Genomic DNA, 23,683 nt, shown 5'->3' with positions numbered 1-23,683 from the left:
TTGTTCGTTCGATTGGAACAAATCTAATTTACTATGATTTTTTTCTTCAGAAAGTTTGAATTGAATTTTGAATAGGTATCATTGATAGAGACCCCTGAGCCATGTTGCGTTTCATCCCATTTGACCAAAGCAAAAGTTGAGGAATGAATGGATATGGGTTCATCAAAATTTGTTCATGGATATAATATACTGATATCTGGATATTATCCGGTTGGAAGAGACAAGGACAAGTGAAACAAGGAAGTTAGGAGTAAGGGCAAATTTTCGGCGTCAACGCCATCTTCAGGCTCAAATTATTTGTTATATAGTAGTGTTGAAAGTATTAAAACTTTTAATACTCTACTATATAATATCCAGATATCAGTATTTCAATCATGAGACTAATAAACAGCGAACTACTCCGTTATTTGAGATATAATATACTGGATATAAAATTCATGGATATAATATATAATACTAGATATTTAAATTAAAGATAAACTAAAGACATCGATAAAATCTCAGAGGTTCTTGTTTAGATTCTTGTGCTCTTCTTGTAGTGTATGTGCTCTTTCCTCCATCACAACATTCTCTTTCTCTAAGCTTTCTAAGGTTGTTTCGGAATGCTCTAACTTCAAATGGAGCTTTGCAATCCTTTCCGCTTTTTCAGACGAAATCTTGGCAAGACCGGAGATTTGAGTTTCGCGTTGCTTAATTCCTGACTTCCTCAATATTTTTTCCCGTTCCTCTTTTTGTTTCTGAAGCCAGGCATTGTTGCGATTTCTGACTCCTTTTTCCAGCTCTTGTCGTTTCTTCCTTATGTTTCTCTCAGCAATACTGTGTTTGATGAAATAAGCCGCAAATTTTTTTTTCAATTTGTCCACTTCCACGTCTTTTTCTTCTTGTCTTCGCAACTTATCTTCCTCAATATCCGTCAGTCTGTTGAAGATCGAATTCTTCTTACGGTCAAAAGTGGTGATCATTTTGTTAAGACGGGCTTCCCAACGTCCTAATTCCATCTGGGAACAGTTACAGTGGTTAAAGTAAGAGACTAGTAATATTAGGTTTAAATGATATGACGCAGTTTGCCAACTTCACAATTTAACGTTTGGAACATGTTCCCCTCAAGGGATCGGAACGGACACAAAAACTAAACAGTCGCTACAAAAGACTGATAAGCGCCCACTGTCCATTTATCGATTCAGATTTGCTGAACTACTTATTTGATTTTTGAGCGTCGAAAGCAGACGCCTGAGGAAGACAATTTCTAAAATCTTTTATAATCCTTGGTTTACAAGATGTTCAATCGAGCTGTTTGTACGAATTTTGATCAAGAACCACCCAAATCCTTGACACACGCTGCAACCCCTTTTGATCGCGCGTGATCAACCCCTTTTGATCACGCCGGCCGGCGTGCACGCTTCGCGTACACGAGAGGTGTGCAACGTGTAGCAACCAAATCCGCATTGAGACGTTAAGAAGAACTGTTGTTAAGTTTTAAATTAATCTTACATTGTTATGGCCATGGAATGAGGAGGTTAGTTATACCGGCTCTAAAATGTTCGTTTTGTTGTGAAAGAAATCATTTTGGGCCACCCTATATTTCTGCAATTTTGGACCTAAATTACACCAAAAATCATTACCTGTTTCTTATTGTCAGTCAACTTTTTCTCCTTGTGTATCCGTTGCTCGATGACGTTGGACTTCTTCTCCAACGCAAGAAGCTGTCTCCGAGCAAGAACCACCTTCATCCGGCTGTGGTGCAGAGACTCCAGCAGCTCCTTCTCTCGAAAGGTCAGTTGTTTGGGAGTGTTGCACCGGATGACTGGCAAAGAATCTTGTGGGGTCTCTTCCGCATTCATTATTTCTCCTGCATTTTGAGAATTAAACAATTATGGAAAATAACCCGCTAATTTAATTTCCAGTGAATGTTACTAACACCATTTGTATTAATATTATAGAGAGCGGTACGACATTCATTTAAGTTTGACTAAGGTTGGGGAGCTGAAATTGAAAATCAGTAACATTGATCGCCTGTACACTCGTAGTCAAGTGTGTTAAAGGCAAAGCAGCATAACTAGGATAAGTTACAAACCACCAAGTGGGATCACAGACCCTTTTCTTCTGCCACTGTAAATCTCGTCAACAAGAGCTGGTTTCACATTAAACTTTTCCTCCAAAAACTGCTTCACAGATTCCTCAGAAAATCTGTCCATCAATTGTCTCTTCTTAGGTTCACTGTTGTTCAAAGCAATATGTAAGTGTAAATGTAATGTTATTTAAACTTTGTTCAGGTGGTATGTCATTGACCACAAGTACTATCATAGATCATATGAGTTGCACTAAGTGCCCTATGAATAGATATGCAGATTGCATATGATTAGAAATGTGCAACGGAAGAACTGTATTTTTAAAGGCAAGACCTGCAACCAAATATAATTTGATATTTATTAGCATTAGCAAGTTTTTTTAATTTTACGTGCTCACCAACCTCGGTGGAGGGCTGGCGAGAATGGGGTTAGTCCCGTAAGGTAATTTCTTTATCCGTATATACTCTTTGAATGCTTTGTAAGGCTCTCGGATAAAAAACTCCTCAGTAATAATTCCTGAAAGATAAGTGGAATCTGTCAATACAAGCCATCTAACGCTTCATACAGATTTAGCATGGTTCAACTTCTATAACTTATAGTTATTTCCCGCTAGCCAACGCCGAATTTTGTGTACAGAATTGATTATGATAAAACCGTTGAGCGCGAAAAACCTTGCTCAATAAGCTTCTTCCTGATTCCAGGTTCTGCGAAGAAGTTTCTGAGATGCTTATCGTAGTAGCAGCTATATTTGGTAGCTGGTGCGTTGGGATTCTTGAGGTCGAATGGGTGACGCTGGTTGGTGTTTTGTTTGTTGATCACCCCCAACTGTTGAGTTCTGAACACTCTTCCTCCAGGGTGGGAGGCTCGTAATACCTACATTATAATAGGTTACACATTACAACTTCAGTTTTGCATTGCCAAAAAGTTATTAATATTAACCAGAAAATGTAGCAAACAGCTCGAACTGCAGTACTGTTTATAATTATAACCTAAAATGAGTCTGATCAAGCTAACTGTCACCAAGATGCAGTTAGGCCTAACGCCTAATTTAGGCCTAAATCTGCGTTAGGCATAACTGGTTAGGCCTAACTGCATCTTGGTAACAGTAACGGAAATTTTAAATCCGAAGTAAATATTTTTCGGAGAATTATCAACCAACCGGGAATTTTACATCCTCTGAAGCATCTTCAATCGCCAATAATCGTTTCATGAATACATGTTCCAAGGAAAGTCTAACTGTCTCGCTTCGATTTTCTCCTTTCTTGTGTGGTTTAACAATACCCTGGCCAGAGATCTCCTTAAAAAATTTGTTGAGATTGAAGTAATCTAAATTATAACTTTTATTATTAGTCAACAACTTCTCTCTGTAAGTGTAATTTAAATACTGATAGTTACGAAACCCCAGTATCATTGATGAAGTCTATGTCACATTACCCGTGCTGTTTTTTTCTTTACTGGTCTGGACTTAAATTGATTATCGTCAGGGACGTTGCTAGCTGACAACACTAGTACGTGCTTTAGTAAACGAGGTCGTTCAGACAATCTCTGACAATACATCTCTAGCTTCGATCGGTGGCGGTCCTCGCAAGATGCAAGAACTGGTGACGCCATGTCTGCTTTTATAAAATCTCGGTGGGACGCTTTTGTCTAAGTTCTCTGTAGCTAAAAGTTGATTGGAGAAAATATCCTGTAGGCAACGAGTAATGAGAACCGCATCAAATCTCAATGAAGCTGGTCTTTCTCGAACAAAATGATACCGTGTTAACTTAAAATGCACGTGCATGAGCTAAAAAAGACTCCGTTTCTTAGCGACGACTATCCGGTGCGATCATTGACTGGCAACCTAAGTAAATCTTATCATGGAACCATTTGTTGATGTCACGCTGCTGCTATCTTAAACATAAAATAGGCTTAAATATCACATGTGCGATTGCATGCGGCAGGACTGTATCCACGTGAAAGGTGACAATTCGGGCATTAAACAGTACGTGCGCGCCCGCCGTTGAGGTTTACTCTGTTCTTAGTATAACTTTGGACGTTGTCAGCTAGTAGCGCTAGATGCATTATCGTGTTTGACAGCTTGGTCTATTCCGACTTTTAGTTACGCAAGTTATGCAGGTTGAGATTAGTCATTAGAACTACTAAAATGGAAAGTCACGATAAAAACAAGATCTTCAATTTCAAAGAACACTACACATTTCGACCTCACAAAATGATTGAAGCATCATTGCAATTTGCAAGGATGCCATGCCTGGTATGCGACATTTTTCGCGGGTGTGAAACTTGTCATGCATGCTCAGTGTTACTGGAAGATGATCAATTCATGACTTAGCTTAGGGCATCTGCTACAAGCAACCAGCAATCTTCAAAAATCATTCGAAGCCAAATTCGTGTTCTCATTTTTACATAAGTTAACATGCTATATAATATCGGGATTCATATTTTGTTTGTTCCAACAGAAGTCAATAAAAATCTCAAGTTAGCCGGTTTGACATTAAACAAATCAATAAATTATTTTGCAAATAAAAACACTTCACCATGGCTCATGTAAGTTATTAAGATATGCTTAAAGCTCTTAATAACATATTATCGAAACTGCAGGCAATTGAGTGATCTTTGATACGGTTGATTTTTAAATGTAATTCAATTTAATAACTGGAACTGACCCACCATAATGTTCCCCATAGTAATTAAGTATTTTTATAAAATTATTTGTCCTGATCAAGTATACTGCTTCATACATTTTCCATGGCTTGCTAGTTTCGCAAAAATCATTATCATCATTAAATAGCTTAAATCCAAATGCCAAGTTGCAGTTACACTCAAGCACTCGTAACGTTCAAAATCTCAGAAATTAGATTAGTCTATTGAAGCTATTTACTAATAACATTCTTTCTCGATGGACGTTGGGTGCGTATCAAATTACATGTTCACAAAATGGAGGTAGAATGGTCCAAAAAGGAATAATACGCACGTTATAAAGAATACATTCGCAAAATAGCAAATTGAGTACTGCTACATAACGTAATATGAGCCGCTTTTCTTTTTTAAAGGCAATTAACCTGGGTGTATTATACAACTTGGCTTGACTGTCAAACTTTTGAATTATTTGTAAGGGCACTAAAACCTGAATCTATCAATATTTATCTGTAATCAAGGTATATTACTATTATACTGCACTGCACTCGGGTTACAATACTCAACCGTATTAAAGGCGGGCATATTAATACAATCTTTCAGTGTAGCAGCACAACGTTACATTTCAATTTAGAATTATGACCTGATCATTGTCTTATTAAACAATTTAAACATATTCTATCGTTTTCATATATTGATTCAAAGCAGTTCCCTCATGTAATCGGATGATCTACGATTTTTACGGTCGGTTAACAAGGCGGAAGTGATTTTATCCAACGTATCATATCTTTATCACACAAAAACAGTATAAGCTGCTCTTGCTCAAATTAATCAAAATGACATTATAATTCTTAACTCTTCTCTTTGTGTGATATAGAGTATCATGATGATCAGACAAGAAAGACCTACTTTAAAAGTTTAAATAACATTCACCCTGGATAAATGGGGAATAAGAATAAGGTCTACCTGTAGTTTTGATTATTGCAGGTTTCTTAATGGGCCGTGTTAATACCAAGTTACTTAAGTTAGGATAAAAATCTAACATACTCTAAATAAATGAGAATAAAAATCATCCCGCGACATTGTTATTCGTCGGAAGCCCCTACTTCCGCCCCAACTTCAGGACCCACTTCAGCACCCAATTCCGTTTTCTCCTCGATGCTATCTTGCCTCTCTTTTTTCTTCTCAATTGCCTCCATTCTTTGCTTCATGGCCGGATCATTAGCATTTCTTGGTTTCCCTGAGCCGAAAATGCTTGCCTTTTTCACACCCTCAGCAAGTTGATCAACACTTTCTACCTTCTTCGTGCGGGGAGCAAGTTTCAGTTTGGGTCTCCCTGCCATCTCCTCGGCGGTTGGTCTGATCACATCCTCGCTCTCTGAACTGCGAGATCGGCTGTTGAAGCGACCACCACGGCCGGACCGGTCATCGTGCTCGTTCTGAAACCTGTTGTTGTTGCCCCGCTCCTGGTAGGAGTTGCTACCAGTACCTCGCTCCTGGTAGGGATTGCCAGCACCTCGTGGTTGGTAGCTACCTCTTGCTGGTGATGGGCTGAACTCATTCCTGGAGTTCGGTTTACCACCCCGCCCACTTGTGAACCATCCATCAGGATCCTGGTTCCCCGGAGGACCCTGGTTCCCTTGGTTACCACCCCGGCCTCCACGGTCACCCTGGTCAAATGAACGCCCTCCTCTGTTGTCCTGTCTGCCTCCTCTGCTGCCTCCTCTGCTGTTAGCGTTGTTCCTCTTGGGCTCCCCGCCAATGTCCACCTTAAGGGGACGCTCCATAAACAATGCACCATGAAACGATAAAGCTTCCTTCAGCTCCTCCAACTCTTGAAACTCAACATAACAAAATCCCTTAAACTGATCAGTTTCCTTATCCCTGATCAACCTCACGTTCTTGATAGTCAGACCTCTGAAAATCATCTCCAAGTCCCCCTGAACACAACCGTCCGGCAGATTGCCCACGAAGGCGATGTAAGGAGGCTCGGTGGGCATCGGTTTCTGTTGACGCGGCTGGTAGGACCCGCCACCGAACCCTCCGCCACCTTGTCTGTTCCCGCTATTGTACTGCGGTGCAAACTTTTGGTGTGACATCCTGTTGTTAGTTTGAAACATAATTAGCAATACTGGGGTTTGATTATTTCTTAATTTTGAACAATGTTATCAATTCAATATCCACATTACTATTAATGATATTATGCTGGAATCATTAAAATTAGGTGCAAGCAAGCCATTCAACTTTTTTAACGACGAAATAAAACACAAACCATAATACTGAATGATATATCGAAATATTCTGTCATTTTTTACAAAGAAACGAGCTGGAAACTACAGCTTTTAAACTCGACTTTCAAACATAAAATGAAAACAAACCCAGAAAGTCGGTGAACATAAGTAAATATATCACAACATCAATGTACAGAAATGCCAAATGTGGAGCCACCTATCATCGATGGAGGAAACACTGATAAATTTATCAGTTTATCCACCTAAAATTACCAAAATTTACATAAGCTTGAGGAGCCAATATCATACAATTATGAAAACCAAACCCATTTACATGCAAAACTCTGATCTGATAAATCTGAAAAAGTTTGAATGAATTTTTTGACACATATGCAAATCAAAGCTGCAGACATCCTATGAATTAACTACAGAGGCTAGGAGAGAAATAACAGTTCTAATTTCCAGTTCCAATCAGTCGACAAAGATCAAGGGGCTACATGATTAAACATTATACATTGCCTGCATTACAATCAGAGAAGATACTCACTAGATCACGTGTCAAGGCAATTAACAGGTACAGTTATTACTTATTACTTAATATTAGTTAAATATCTATCATCAATTAATAAAACTTACAATCGTGCTAAAGTTTAACAATCGAATAATGGTGCAAAATTTTCTTTTGAAACAGCAGCAACCCTTTACAGTAACAGTATTTAATCTAATAGAAAACTTAGTTAACATACCAAAATTACAAAACACCCATGCTGTTCAGGCAACTAAATACTACAAGAGCTTTTTGTTCCAGCACATTTTTCTCTTGAGGAAGAAATCTCTTGAACGGTCTGTAGATTGCCGTGGAAATATATGTCCCAGGCATTAACTTGCCTAAAATAATTTAAGAGGCTAGGTGTTTTACTCTACATTAACAACTAAAAGTTGAGCAGAAATAACACCACGTAACAAATTGTACTGCCAATACATACATAACAATAAAATTCAACTTGAGAAAACAACACACAAAACAAACTGCAAAACATGACCTACTGACTTTCTCAGAGGAAACATTAAACAATACACAGTATATGGACACGTTCATTGAAGTTTGAGGATATTGGTAAATATTAGTGACCCTACTAAATGGCACGATGATGTAAAATGTGTCACACTATAAATCTATATAAACCCTCAATGGTTAGGATAATCGTTTCATCCTCTAGATAAACTTTGTCGCATAACGATATCTTTATCAGACGATAAGATATCGCTTAAATGCGGCCGGCAGTGAGTTGTAAACTTTGTCACACTATAAAAACGTGACAGAGTTTATATGGACCCCTTGTTGCCGTGTTTGACCAAATTTTCGAATTTCAAATTTATAGGATAGTTGCATATGACTATTATCTACATATTTAGCGACTTTTTTCGTTAAATGGTAGCACCATGTAAACTCTGTCACACATTTAAGAAATTTATATGAGGGATGTTTTTATTGTTTATGACATCCTGACAAGAAATGCCGAATAGTCTAGCATTATTTTGTGAGCTGAATGTGTTTGGAATTGTTCACATATTTCATTGTTATAGGCAAATACAAATACAGAAGGCAGAAATGGGTAAACTTTGTCACATACATTTGTATGATATCTCAACATGTGTGAAATTGAGTAAATATTAGTATACCAACTTAAACACCCTATATTACGTACTATTGATCAATTAACAATATTTCAACCACACACCGGTCATATAAATTATTATATGGCAGTGATATGTTAACATTGGCAAAATTTCAACATCTGAACATGGTAAAAATTTGTGAATTTCGTCACACAAAAATATATTAACTTTATTTGCTATTTGTTGGCAAAATAACTAGTTTATCGACATAGGTATGGTGATAAAGTAAAATTATATCCTATTCGAGGTATGATTCTTCAAAATAGGGGGCAAGAAATGTAAATTTCGTCACATCAGCCCTTGCATTAGTTAGATAGATTTTCTTTCATATCAACAGTCCTTATTATAGTTAGAATGGATTTACACAGGAAATATAGAAACCCATGCCAATTTTTCATCACATTGAAATTATACTGTTGGGGCAGGAAAAGTAAATTTCGTCACATTTCAGTAACTTAGTAAAATTAAACTCAGCATTGTTAAACTTGAGTTCTAATTTGCTGAACAATAACCAACCAATAATTCCTGGAAGAAAATTGAATTTTAACCGAGGTATGGTTCTTCAAAATAGGGGCAAGAAATGTAAATTTCGTCACATACGTCATTTTAAAATTTAGATCGATTTTCTTTCATATCAATAGTCCTTATTATAGTTAGAATGGATTTATACAGGAAATATAGAAACCCATGCCAATTTTTCATCACATTGAAATTATACTGTTGGGGCAGGAAAAGTAAATTTCGTCACATTTCAGTAACTTAGTAAAATTAAACTCAGCATTGTTAAACTTTAGTTCTATTTTGCTAAACAATAACCAACCAATAATTCCTGGAAGAACATTGAATTCTTACCGAGGTATGGTTCTTCAAAATAGGGTCAAGAAATGTAAATTTCGTCACATACGAGTGCGTCATTGTAAAATTTAGATACAATTTCTTTCACGTGAACAGTCCTAATTACAATCCGAAATGATTAATACAGAGATACAGGAAATATAAAAACCCCTGCCCATTTTATAATGTATGTAATATGTTAATCACAGACTATTTCATTCTATAACCATTGTTTCCAAATTTAACCTATTTATGATGTCTTATCATTTTGTGACGATGTTTACATCAACTGCCCTATACTTGAATCAACTGTATCCGTGTATCGTCCTTATATAAGTATATAGAGTTTTCCCGCAAAATTTAACTTATTTGCGATGTCGTATCATTTTGTGACGATGTTTACATCAACTGCCCTATACTTGAATCAACTGTATCCGTGTATCGTCCTTATATATAGAGTTTTCCCGCCTTCCAAACCAAAATCAGATATAAATGATTTCGGAAATTCACCCAGAATTTCAAATTCCATATAATGTGACAGAATTTACATCATTTCCCAATAACCAAGTGCATGTATTTGCTAACTTTTCAAAACAACATATTTTAGGGCTATGATTGGCAGAAGAACCATCAAATAATGAGTTGAAAGGGTTTTGAGGACACCTCACAGTAGAAAAGAGGTCTCGTATTCTGAGTGTGACAAAGTTTACGAAATATTGCCTTAAATCCGTTCGATCCGTGCCCTTTAACCAATGTTGTATCATAATTGTTAGATTGACCTAATCTACTATATTTCAGACCAAGCTTGGTCAAGGAATGATAATTGGGCAGATATGGTAAACAATGTCACAAAAATGTGACATTTTTTACATTATAGTGCCTAAAAGCAATATATTTTATTTCTGAGCAGTGCATATGGGAGTATGGGTCACGTGGCTAATGTTCAGAACTTATGAACACGCTAGATTAATAGATGCTAAAATTAAGCCACTATCGTCGAAAACGCTATATTAGAAATTTACCAATATCCTCAAACTTCAATGAACGTGTCCATATACTAACAACTACTTAAGGGGAGATACACCAAAACCGTTTTTGCTCCGAACATCGATTTTATTTTATATTATTTTTAAATAGACAAAAAGAATAAGATTGTACACCTTCAAAAATTTTTAAAAATATTCCCTCATCGAGAAAAAAAATATTTTTCTTTTTCGAAAATTTTTAAAATTTGGAGAAGTCTGTCTCTGTAATACCGATAGTTCGGCCATTTAAAAAGTTTTTTGGCTGATTTTTTTACTGAACATTACTTACACTCCGTACTAGAAGCCATTGAAAGGATTATATAATTGAACAATAAATGACAAAGTTACAGACCGAACAAGGTGAAAAAAGAAAAATTTGGATTTTTGCCTACCACCAAAGTTGTACATTTCACCACCCGCCCAGGTCATCAGATATCGCTTCAAAAATTCTCGTGAGTGTAGTTGATGATCATGGCAAGCTTTTTGGAACCGGATTTCTCTCAATTTTGAGTTTTAAGCTATGCAATGTGGCCTCAAACGACTTAGTAAAATTCATCGTAAAAAAGGGCAAAAAAGGCAGATTTAAGGCTTAAAATGCCTATAACTCAAAAAGTATCAGTTTTTTTGAAATAATTTTTACAGGATCGTAATCAGCTTGGTAAGACGAATCTTTTAGTACCAAATAGGTGCTTTTAGAAGACAAATTGTCTTAAATCATTTTCTAGCTCGAACACAAGGGTCCCCCCTTGTATAAATTTTGTACAAATTGTACACATTTTTTTACAAATTTTGTGGCTTTGAATATTATAAATGTCGTACTAAAAGATTCGTCTTACCAAGCTGATTACGATCCTGTAAAAATTATTTCAAAAAAACTGATACTTTTTGAGTTATAGGCATTTTAAGCCTTAAATCTGCCTTTTTTGCCCTTTTTTACGATGAATTTTACTAAGTCGTTTGAGGCCACATTGCATAGCTTAAAACTCAAAATTGAGAGAAATCCGGTTCCAAAAAGCTTGCCATGATCATCAACTACACTCACAAGAATTTTTGAAGCGATATCTGATGACCTGGGCGGGTGGTGAAATGTACAACTTTGGTGGTAGGCAAAAATCCCAATTTTTCTTTTTTCACCTTGTTCGGTCTGTAACTTGGTCATTTATTGTTCAATTATATAATCCTTTCAATGGCTTCTAGTACGGAGTGTAAGTAATGTTCAGTAAAAAAATCAGCCAAAAAACTTTTTAAATGGCCGAACTATCGGTATTACAGTGACAGACTTCTCCAAATTTTAAAAATTTTCGAAAAAGAAAAATATTTTTTTTCTAGATGAGGGAATATTTTTAAAAAATTTTGAAGGTGTACAATCTTATTCTTTTTGTCTATTTAAAAATAATATAAAATAAAATCGATGTTCGGAGCAAAAACGGTTTTGGTGTATCTCCCTTTAAATGTTTAATCAAATGAATAACAACATGCAAAGAACAATTCATAATCATATTACGCATTTTTACGTAATATATTGAACTGTATCTGTTCTGTATGTAAAGAACAGATGTAGATACAGACTGCAGATCATCAAGCATAATGAATCGTTCACTAAGAGTACGTGAGTAGGAAACGATCTGTACAGAAGGAGGGTTTATACTGGGTTTCCGATATCAACACCAGGGATTGGTGGAGCAATGTGATCGGGTAGATAAGTCGGGGAAACATCCGAGTCGAAATTTGTGTATCCGCTACCCTCGCTGTCACCTGCCCGTCGCTTGTGCTCTGAGAACCCGTAAATGAAGGTCGCTGGTTTGAGGAAAAGATTCATACATGTCATGAAAAGGCTGAATTTCATGTTCCCATTCAAATTCTCGCTAATGTGGAAAAATATCATGAGCAAAACGTCCCCGGCTGCTGTTGCAGCAACAAAAGTGGCAAAGAATAGCGAGGCGGTGGTGTTTGCCTTGTCTGACAACATCCAGAATCCCAGTCCAAGTACGGCGTAGTTGGAGATATGGTAGGGGAGTGGTAGACCCCATCCACAGAACATTAACAAGCAGAAGTGTAGGAGAATGAATATTTTCAATGAAACATCCGGTAGGTTTATCCCAAAGATAGTTGCCATATTTAGGAACCCTCCTGAGGTGTTACAAATTAGTTGTTCAATTGTACTTAAACTCAATAGTTGCCAGTTAGGTTGTATTTTACACCAACCAAGTGACAAACACAACTTACAACTACAAGGCTAAAACCGGGTACTTTTTTTTAACTGCTATTACTTCGGAGCAATAAAATTAGAGAATCTTTGCAGTATTAAATTTGGATTTAAAACAACACTACCTAGTACAATATATTAAGATAACTAGAATTAGAATTAGGATTAGAATTGAATTTACACAGCAATACAATAAGATGAAAATAATTTAAAGAAGCTTCAAACTGCTGTGCATGACATTTAAGTCAGTAAAAAACTCTTAAAAGAATACCCTTCTAGGGACATAATAAACAGTAAAACCCCGATTTACTGGGGTTTTAAATCAGAGTTTAACTATAATATGTAATAAGTTATAAGTTAATGAATATTGAATGTGGTACAGTGAGATTTAACATTAAACTGTGGGTATGAACTCACTATGAAGGTAACCATTAAAATGATACGAACATTACATAGATGTTATATATATTATATATACCGAGAAGTATAGAACCATATAGTGAAAAATGGCATCAGGTCAGAAGAGAGGGATGTCAAAAATATGCAATTTTAGTCCAAGGTAAGTTGAGTCAGGCAGTGAGCTCTCTTATTATATCTCTATCAGCCTGAGTCAGGCAGCCTGAGCTCTCTTATATCTCTATTTAGTCGCTACACAGATTCGTTCAGGATAGTGAGTGAGAATTTCTAGGAAGATCTGCTGTCAATTTCCTGGAATTTGATAGACACTAGAATGTTCACGGTACTTCAAATTTGTGTGATCCGTGTATTGAAACTATGTTGAAACTACAGCTGACATTACTTCATTGCTATCAAAAACAAGTTGAATAACATTTCTTTGTCACAGTGAATAACATTCCATTGTCAAACTCTTCACCACTTTGCCCTATTTGATTATTATTTGACTCCTATACCATAGCCATGTGACTCATGTAGGTGATGTATATTGTATAACTGAGCTGTGATAATTTAATTAATTAATTCTAATGCTCCTGGAAACCCTCCATTCACAGTGGCGTAACGTTGCATATTGGCGCCCCAATAACGCCACCGTCCTGTCACCATTCCGACTCATCTGCATCTGTAATTTCTTAAACAATGCTCACTCACACAACAAGAACATTTTGAGCTAGGAGCTTACGTTTTCTAGATACCCATTATTAGATAAATAAAAATTTGTGCCAAAATTTCAAGTTTTCAACCTATATCTAAAAATGGAAGGCTTTAACTTTTCTCTCATTACAAAGATGTGATATTTGATTAATTTTTACAATATCGTATTTGGTAAACAATTAATGTTGGTGGGGAAATATTTAATATATATTTTTTCACATAGTGCAATGACATTTTGTAGATGTGTGATGATGTGATGTCATACATTTACGTTACTTTACTTAATGAAATATAGTCTAAAAATCTATTTAATAAATTGGTGATAAATAATAAAATTGTCTCTTCTCAAAAATTGTTTTTTCTCATTTTCTTCTGTATTTTTTGAGCTATCAACCTCAAACTTTCAGTGTATTTTCATGTTCTTATGATCATTTAGAAGAGATCAATTGAGCCAGAATTTTGAGATGAGCCTTTAAACATTATCATTCGATTTTGAAAATCTTAAACCTCATTTTTTAATGAAGATTCAATATTGAAGATTTAGATTTAAACATTGAGCCCTTTGGCTAGAGAATACTTTCTTAGATATTTTGGACAGTTATTAATACTGGTAATGTTAATGAATTGTAATTGATTGATATGTAATATTTAGGCCCGTGGCCAGTTTTCATTTTTTAATGAAATTCAAAGGTTAAAGCTTTCAAAATCGACTAAAAATATTTGAAGGCCTTTCTACAAATTCTGGCTCTGGAGATCTCTTTTAAATGATCCTTGGAACATATCCTGAACGTTTCAGGTTGATTGATAAAAATTTAGAAGACTAAAAAAATTGTTTCAGATCAGATTTTTGGGAAAATCGCTTGCGCAATATAAATACACACAAATGCTAACCTTTGACTAGCTATAACTTCGTCTAGGAACGAAATTTTTCCATAGGATCAAAAGTAGCTGATAGACCAGATATAACTAAAAACTCGATTCAGAGAGAATGTTCATAAAGACCTGGCCCTACCTATTTGAATTTTCAATTATGACTAATTTTGGATATATAATGTATCCTTTTAGGGGTCGTTCACACATAACGTTATCAGCCCAGGGAGGGGGATTTCCAAATGATTACGCTGCTGTACTATGTTAAAAAACTGATAACAGAGGCGGGGATGAAAATTATCCAAAAAATGATGACGTGATATGTGAACGACCCCTTAAAATAGGGGATTGAAACTATTCATGGTGTGACAATGATTTTATTCGGGCACAACACGAGTAAAAATCTGGACAGCCGAATAATGGACTACATTCACGGCAGCTCACCACTCTTTGCGAATATCCAAAAGATCATGGGTGGTGGCATTGGTGAGGCCTGTTGTTTCTGTAACAGCTTCATTGATTCTCCCGTACACCAGCTCCTATTGTGTCTGGAGGTGCAAGACTCGAGTTACCTGCAACTGAAAGAAGAGCTAGGTGGGGCAGACACACATTCCTATCTAGATGAAGTGTTAACAAAAAGCAGCACACAAGAAGCATTCATTAGGAGAGTCGATTTTCTCTGGGGACAAAATGATGCTCTCCAGGATTTATCCGACTAGAAAGATCATGAAATAAAGACTCTGCAAACATCTCAGAGAAATATTACCACCATAAAGAACAAAGAGGGAGTATCCTGGACCCCGAAATCCACCACTTTTCTGTGCTTTCAGAGGTATTAATGTGGCAGGAAACCAGGGCTCATGCTGCCGCTGAGCTAAAGCAGTAGAGGGGATGGCGGCTTCTCTAGGATCTAACACGTCCTGAAGCAGACCAACACTATGTCCCAACGCACTGATGTTGGGATGTCTGCCCCCGGTGCCTGTCCGGGTCAATAAAGCAGTCAAGCATCATGTATGTTATGATGAGTATTCTCAACCAACAAATGTGGGAACTCCCACGAAAGACCAAAACAGATCTAAAGAGACACTTAACAACATTGGAGAAATAGACTTCAATTTGTTTATATAATTTATAAAGCGTATATTATTGCCCACGTTAAGGGGCCTGTTAATAATTTATTAAATTATTAGCTATTTTAGATTTAATAATAATATACAGAGGCCAAATTTTCAAATCGTCTTTACTGAAACCTCTTATTATTCCATCTACACATTTGACAGATCAGTATTTAGCATTTAAGGTTAATCATGGTGAAATTTTAGATTAGATTAGATTAGATTAAGAATAATGACATAAACATCATCACTAGTTTTAAACATTCTTTCTGATTTCCTCATTATCAGAACTGTGAACATTTCACAGCCTTCGTCATTAAAAAAACAAACAAATTCTATAACTAACATAATTGTCATAATTTATTTACATATAAAAAAGTTTAAAAAGTTAAAAACCGTTAATTTAAAAATAAATAAATAAAAACAAATTCATGAGATATTTATTCCCTTTCTCTTGGCAACACGAGGATTTTTATATAAATATTGGACTTGTTGCTTCTTCTTTTCGATATAATTTACACCCTCTATTTTTGCTAAAACTATATTTGACACTTCCCAAAAGTTGCCTGTGTCTACTAAACTATTAGTCTTTTTAAATTCTTCTAGATTAATTTTAAAATCAATAACAGACACTGAATTTCTAACAAAAGATGGCAATTTATTCCAAAAGCTGATAACACGCTCTGATAAAAAATTATTAGACAAAGTTTTAATATTTCTATCAATATTGTTAGATTTAGTGCTAACAATTTTATCTCCCGATCTACTTAAATTGAAAATATCTTTTCCATACTCAACCAATCCATTTACAATTTTGTAGGCTTCAATCAAATCTCCTCTAACCCGTCTCTCTGCGAGTGTTGTAATCTGTAAGGCATCCAACCTTTCACTGTAAGGAAGTGTTCCAATATCATCAATAAGGCGTGTGAACCTTCTCTGGACATTTTCCAGTTCAATGATAGTAGCCCAATTCCCATGGCAGGCAGGTGGAGACCACAACTGAGCACAATACTCCAAGTGGGGTCTTATTATAGTTTTATAAACATTTCTCATAACATTAATTTCTCTTATAATGAGATTCCTTGTAACCCGTGCGATCATACTGTTTGCTTTACTAATACAATTTTTAATATGTTTCGACCATTTCAAATCTGAAGAAGTTAAAACTCCAAGATCTTTCTCTGCTTCAATACATTCAAGTGTAACACCACTAAATACATATTCTTGAAGGGGATTTTCATTAAATGGAACATGCATTATTTTGCATTTGCTAGGATTAAACTTTAACAGCCACACATTTTGCCAGTTTTGCAAGCTTTCTAACATATTGAAAGTGCTTTCAGTGTCATTGGCATCCATAATAACTTTAAGATCATCTGCAAACAGTTTTGATATACCATTAATACAATCAGGCAAGTCATTGATAAAAATGACAAACAATAAAGGACCTAAAACAGACCCTTGTGGGACGCCTGATAAAACATCACGAAGGTAGGAATATGCTCCACCAACAAATGTTTTAAATCTTCTTCCAGATAAAAAGTCTTTCACAATATCTAAAGTGTTACCACTTATACCCAAATTTCTCATTTTTGTAAGTTGACAAATTGACAAATTTGAAATTGTATCGTATGAAAACATAATAAGATGAAGGACTTCATTGTATATTAATACATTCACAACGGGACATGCATGATGAGTGATGACTCTGTACCCGATAGCTGGATTGTTCAAGAAAACAACAATTTCAAGAAAAAAGACTCAGACACGTGAGGTTATAATGTTAATACTGTACACTGAAAAACATCCAAGTTACTTTTTCATGACTGTTTTTCGTTTAACTCTCCGTTGAGGGTTCCCCGATCAATCGAACAATTGTAATGGATTGAGGTTGTAAAGACAAAAAATTTAAGATCGAGATGGAGACCGATGTCAGTCAAAATATCACAAGGTCTTCACTGAGACAAGAAAACAGTATTGAAAACAGGCAACATACATGCATGAAGCAGCCAAAATAAGCCGGTAGCCGGCCCCCAATACGACGATCAATTAATCCTTGTTAAAATCATACAAATTCTAGTTTGGCCGGTGCTCAATTTTAAAAGTACGAAAAACCTGTAAAATTATGCGCGGCTCGTAAATTTACCCGACACGCCAATCCCTATACATACTTGGCAACGCACAACTGAAATATACTCGGCGCACCTAAAATAATAGTTGCATAGGTATTATAATATAAATATTTAAATCACGGAAACATTAAAAACATTTACGTATAGTCTAATCACTAATTTATAATTTATGAAACAAATTAGTTTGAACATTAAATTACGATATTCAAAACTTACACAGCTTTAACTGATTTTATGGTTCAGATGTTGATACAAAACTTGTGACTTACAAAAGCCGCGCATGCCGCTTAAAAAGTGTTTTTTCTTTAAAAATTTGTAAATTGTACTGGCTGCGCTGTTTAACAAATGTAATGTCAAATTTACCGACATGCGGCACGAAAAATTGCGTTTTGTTTCCCGCGGTATTTGTAAAATTGCTTCATGCATTAATATGTTATTGGGTAATTATTCGTTTATAATTTTTAATGCACAATGTTTAAACGTCATTGCCGCAACTCAATTAAAAGAATTTCGCTGCATTCTGAAAGTAAATTTATGATCAAGCATGTTTTAATACATTATTAAAAGTAAAGGCATGTTTGATTATAACCATTGATACAAAGGCCATAATCTTTCGCCAGCTCTCCAATATCCACCTAGCTTGAAGCCTCATTTTATATCCTCGGATGATGTAGGATACATTAGAAAGCGCCTTCGCTTTGAAATCCTAAGAACAACAGTGATTTCTCTCCGTGGAGACAGAGGTGCAAGAAAAAACATTGTTGATATAAACAGTCTAGATCTTAACTTGGAGCCACAAGGCCAAGGGTAATTTTTGATTGTTTAGGAAACTTTTTTAATTCTTAAAGGGTAGATTTTATATAGGGTCATTGCTATATTATGTGTATATTGTTTGAATAATTTTACAAAAAAATAAAAAATTTATATCCTTGAACTACACAATATAAACTAAAGAATGTTTTAGTGTAGAATTTTGGTCACAACAAGACTGCAAGCTCTAATAAAATTCACACTAAGGGGGGACAGAGGGCCCAAGTTGCGATATAAACCAGACAATATTGAAGATTTAGATTTAAATAGTGAGCCCTTTGGCTAGAGAATACTTTTTTGAATATTTTCGATAGTTTTAAATATATATATATATATATTATTTTTTTTTTTTTTTCACAAGAAGAAAGAATATTCAAACAATATACACATATTATAGCAATGGCCAATTGGCTGACTATAAGGTCATGGCCTGAACAAACAATTTATAAAAAAATAGTCAAGTGATGCTAAAGCAGAGCACAAATGTGTAATAAGTTAATAGATTAAAAAACTGATTCATGTGATGCATTACGCAGAGCACAGTTAAAAAACTGATTCAATGATTAAAATTATAGCTGTGAGTGTCAATAAATTACTGTGTCAGAAAAAAGGAACGATGTACACGTGATCTGAGATACCAATATCTCAATATCAAAAGGATAGTGTCTAGAAACATGCATAGTCCATGGTGGCAGGTATCAAGTTAAACGATGTTACACTGACTGGCAATGTATACGATTGCCGTCTCCCTCTCTCACCCCTGACCGCTATCAGTTTTAAATATTGGTAATGTTAATGAATTGTAATTGATTGACATGTAATATTTAGGCCCGTGGCCAGTTTTCAGATAAAATTCACTCTCATCACCGATCAACAGGCTATCTCTTTCTTTTAGTCATCAGACCCACGGGAAGATCAAAAACAATAAGATACAGCGCTGGAGGATCGAGCTCTCAACACAGGACTTTGATATCAAGTATCGGCCCGTGCCCGAAAACGTCACAGCTGACTGCCTTTCGCGAGCCTACTGTTCAGCCCTCGCTTACGGTTACCCTGACCTGGTTGATATTCATGAAAATCTCTGTCATCCCGGTGTGGCCAGGTTATATCACTTTGTTAGGGTCAGAAACATTTCTTTCTCCATCGATCAAGTCAAGAAAGTAACTGCCGATTGTGGGGACTGTGCTAGGATTAAGCCAAAGTTCATTAGACCTCTTAACCCCCCGCTAATAGAAGCAACAAAACCCCTGGACCGAATTAGTATTGATTTCAAGGGACCCCTGCCATCGAGTACGAAGAATAAGTATATGCTGGTCATCATAGATGAGTATAGCAGGTTCCCCTTTGGCCCCTCCTTGATAAGCAGTGAGCTCCGTAAATTCTTCCTAGATCACAGGATAGGGTTTAGTCATAGTTCGAAGTACAACCCCTGTGGAAACAGCCAGGTTGAACGATACAATGGCGTCATATGGAAGGCTATTCAGCTAGCTCTATCAAGTAAAAAGCTCCCTCTGACCCATTGGGAGATAGTCCTACCCGAGGTACTTCATGCTCAAAGGACTCCGCTCTGTACGGCCACTAACCAGACTCCCCATGAATGCCTTTTCTCCTTCTAAAGGCGATCCGCTTCCGGTAAACCAGTCCCCTCATGGCTATTGACTCAAAAGAAGGTGCTGGCCAAGAGGCATGTTCGAAGGTCTCAGTATGACCCATTATGTGACTAGGTCGACCTTGTCTCAGTCAACCCCGCAAATGCTAGAGTCAGGTACCCAGGGGGCCGTGAGGACACTGTTTCGTTGAGGGACTTGGCACGTCTACCAGTCAGCGAATCTAATGCCAAAAACTCCACATGATCTGCTGTAAGAGAAATACCGCCAGTGCCCCAGAAAAATACCGCCAGTGCCTCTGCTACGGTCGCTCCCTCTACACCTGCTCCCTCTAACCCTCCAACCTCCTCCTGCATCCCTGAACCTCAAGTCATCTCTCCGAACGGCCTGAGCCCCTCCCTTGCCGTTCAGCTAGGGAATCTCGTCCTCCTGACCGCTTCCAGGCTGGTTAGACATTGGATCGTGTTTGATCACTGCATGATTTTGAGACTATTTCATTTTTGAGGAGACATTTTTTATTATTGGCAGTTTTAAAGCCTAGATTATTTCATTATTGATGAGACATTTTTATTATTGGCAGTTTTAAAACCTAAAATTATATTTATGCGTGTGCACGTTGTGCCGTCACACTTTTGTAGCAATCTGATTACTTTTACGTAACGCACGAGAACTTGGTTTTATCATGAAGATGTCTAATAAACATTGGTGATCTATTTTATGATAGAGCTGCGCGGAGACGATTCTTGTGCGTTTGAATTTGTATCCCTGTTTTTATGAATTTTTATTACCGTTTTATGAATTTCCTGTTAATTTTATATCCCTGTTTTATGGATTTTGTGATGTCATGAGAGATTTAATTAATTTTAATAAACTATATAAGGTGTGATCTGATTTTTCAGCCGGGGAGAATGTTCTAAGATTATATTTATACTAATATACCTGTCCTTTCAGGATGATTAATACTTAATGTGACCTAACCTCTGTCGTTACTCTGTACTCTCGCGTTACAGTAGCAAGCTAGTGGACACAATTGCTTAGTGCTTCTTTGAGTTCGTTGGAACGTTTAGGTGTAATCTCCAATCAGCTCTTAGAGTGTAGTCGATTCATGATTGTGCAAGAGCAAGGCCCAAATATGTTGAAGTAACTCCATCCAATCAGGTTTCAGAGTCGGTTCATTAATGAAAACATTCATGTATTAAATAATATCAGAGGAACCCAATCCAGCCTAGTTGTTTCCATGCTGAAATGCATGTCTTAAAAAAGAGTTGCATAATATGTTTTAATGTATTCCTCTTTAACTAAAAGAATCGATTTGGAAGGCTTGGGATAATGATCACGGCAGGGTTTTTTTTCCACATAGGTTGGTCCACCACTCCTTTAGAAGCTTAACAAATGTTAATGCTACAGAACTATCATCATCATGCCAACACTGGCATGATGATTGATGATAGTGGAAATTGGAAAGGGAAACAGGGATCATGGCTGAAGACGCCATGGGGACAAATTTCTTCACAAGCTTCACTTTTGAAATGCTTCTACTTTAAACAAGATAATAAGTTTTCAGACACTGAACATCCTCTTAAATTTTTAAAAGTAACAATAATTCACTGTAGCAGGGTTAGCATTAGATATGTCTGATGATGCACTCCCAGACGAAATGGTTGGAACTTTCCACGACTTCCACAACTCTCTGAAGTCAGTTGAACAGCTCCTTGATCCCTACCTTGATACACCACTAGACGAGATGTATGATCTGTTATCTCCTATTGAGCAAGCTAAGTCAGAGCTTGTCACAGCATATACAGTGAACTCGTTGTATTGGTCTTTTTTGACTACTCAGGTAAAACCCAACATTATGTAATATTGTAAGGTACCTTAGTGAACATTTTCAGATCTACTAGAACTACTGTCAACCATGGAATGCTCAAAATTATGCTTGCGCTTGATTCAAGTAATTGCACTTCAAGCTGACTGAAATATTTAGATATTGAAATATTGAAAGTATGATCTGTAATAACAGAAGAAAGTTTTTTAGTCACTTAAAATCGAGTTGTTCGATCACATCCTTTAACCCAGGGAGCTAAATTAGAGCAGCATCCTCTGAAGAAGGAAATGGAGAGGATACAGATGTACATGAGGAAAGTGAAGTTGCTTGAAAGTGCTCTTAAAGGTGTCAGGCCACCCACTGGGAACAATGTGCCTGTTAATCAGACTGTAGATAAATATGCTGCTGCTCGGTTCATCAAGCGTGGCATCGGCCAGGTTTGCCTTTAAAGTCCCGTTAACTTTAATATTTGGTTTCGGTACCTGTCTGGGTTATATTATTGGATTCTGAAAAGTTTGGTAGATATCAATTTAAAATTGCGATAAGGTGACATGTCAATTATAATTAGATGATAAGATAAAGAAGCTTAATTATGAGTACTTTATCACTTAATAATGGGAGTTATTTGTGATACATTTTGTACAGGAAGAAGATAAGTTACCAAAGAAACGAAAAGTTGATGAAACCTGATGATCAAGTATCTTTGTAAACAATCTGACAGATCTGCTGCTGGATATTACGTCCTGAACAGGACTGGCAGTATTTAGTTTGAATTTGCTTAAAATCAGTAAAACAGAAACTGGAGACCCGAGATAATGAACAATGATTAAATACAATATTGTAACAGATATTAACCGATGGCATTATATTTGTATGTATTAAACTCGGTCAAAGTTCTATCGTAAATAGATAACTATGAAAAATGCTGTTTTTAAAGGGTTTTTATTTCTATTGCAATTCTGTTCATCGTTTTAGGCTTAACCATCTTTTGATGTTTATTTATTTTTGGTAATTTCAGATTATACTATTCATTGCACTGGGTTTAACTTGCGTTTTATGGAATTGATTAAGCGTTTTAGTTCATTTCTGCACTAATAGGACCGGGACCGTTTGCGTTCGTTATGTTCGGCAACCAATATATAACCAAAATATACTGTCAAATCCAATTAAAGGCCATAAGGCCACAAGCATAAGGTTCACATTTTTTATCAATGATAAAGTTCGATCGATCTTCAAGAATGAAACAAAAAGTCACATACAATACAAGAAATCGTTTAATTTATTAAATTTTATCACTTTGTTTTAGACTCACTGTAATAGATACATAATTAATTTATTCATCTATCAACAACTCACGTATAATAACTGATGAGTGATGAGGTATAATAAACAGTGTCACATTTTTCGTCATTAAAATTGCAGAGTTGAAATGCGAATATATTTTAGTTTTAACTAACTCGCTACTCGATTTTATTGGTCTAAGTTTTTAAATTGTTCGCAATATTAGTTATTACAATAGTCTACACCCTCTT

The 23,683-nt window shown here is 36.1% G+C and overlaps 3 protein-coding genes across 4 annotated transcripts in view; 1 reads left to right on the top strand and 2 right to left on the bottom strand.

The window, feature by feature from the left end:
* Positions 1-461: 461 nt before the first annotated feature.
* LOC134823026 (uncharacterized) lies at positions 462-4,490 on the bottom strand. Of its 2 annotated transcripts, none has more exons than XM_063834345.1 (7): positions 3,504-4,490; positions 3,229-3,351; positions 2,741-2,942; positions 2,471-2,585; positions 2,075-2,217; positions 1,623-1,849; positions 462-998 (listed from the first exon to the last, which is right to left on the bottom strand). In XM_063834345.1, the coding sequence occupies exons 1-7, from the start codon at positions 3,678-3,680 to the stop codon at positions 501-503; spliced, it is 1,485 nt and encodes a 494-aa protein (XP_063690415.1). In that variant the 5' UTR covers positions 3,681-4,490; the 3' UTR covers positions 462-500. The 2 variants fall into 2 exon arrangements, with proteins under 2 accessions (XP_063690415.1, XP_063690414.1); XM_063834344.1 differs by having other exon boundaries at positions 3,229-3,366; positions 3,504-3,776.
* Positions 4,491-4,548: 58 nt separating this feature from the next.
* The window catches only part of LOC134823030 (eukaryotic translation initiation factor 4H-like), a 27,428-nt gene continuing 8,293 nt past the window's right edge, over positions 4,549-23,683 (bottom strand). Inside the window, exon 2 of the mRNA XM_063834350.1 lies at positions 4,549-6,790. Coding sequence (XP_063690420.1) covers positions 5,792-6,790 — 999 coding nt within the window. The 3' untranslated portion in view covers positions 4,549-5,791. The remainder of the gene's footprint in view (positions 6,791-23,683) is intronic.
* On the top strand, positions 21,921-23,184 carry LOC134823031 (nuclear nucleic acid-binding protein C1D-like). Its single transcript, XM_063834351.1, has 3 exons — positions 21,921-22,166; positions 22,403-22,588; positions 22,797-23,184. The coding sequence occupies exons 1-3, from the start codon at positions 21,957-21,959 to the stop codon at positions 22,839-22,841; spliced, it is 441 nt and encodes a 146-aa protein (XP_063690421.1). The 5' UTR covers positions 21,921-21,956; the 3' UTR covers positions 22,842-23,184.

The sequence above is a fragment of the Bolinopsis microptera genome, chromosome 11 (genome assembly GCF_026151205.1).
Source record: "Bolinopsis microptera isolate Bmic1 chromosome 11, MBARI_Bmic_1.0, whole genome shotgun sequence".
NCBI classification, from domain to species: domain Eukaryota; kingdom Metazoa; phylum Ctenophora; class Tentaculata; order Lobata; family Bolinopsidae; genus Bolinopsis; species Bolinopsis microptera.
Note: the sequence above shows the minus strand (reverse complement) of the source record. Positions and strands in the feature narration are given on the sequence as shown.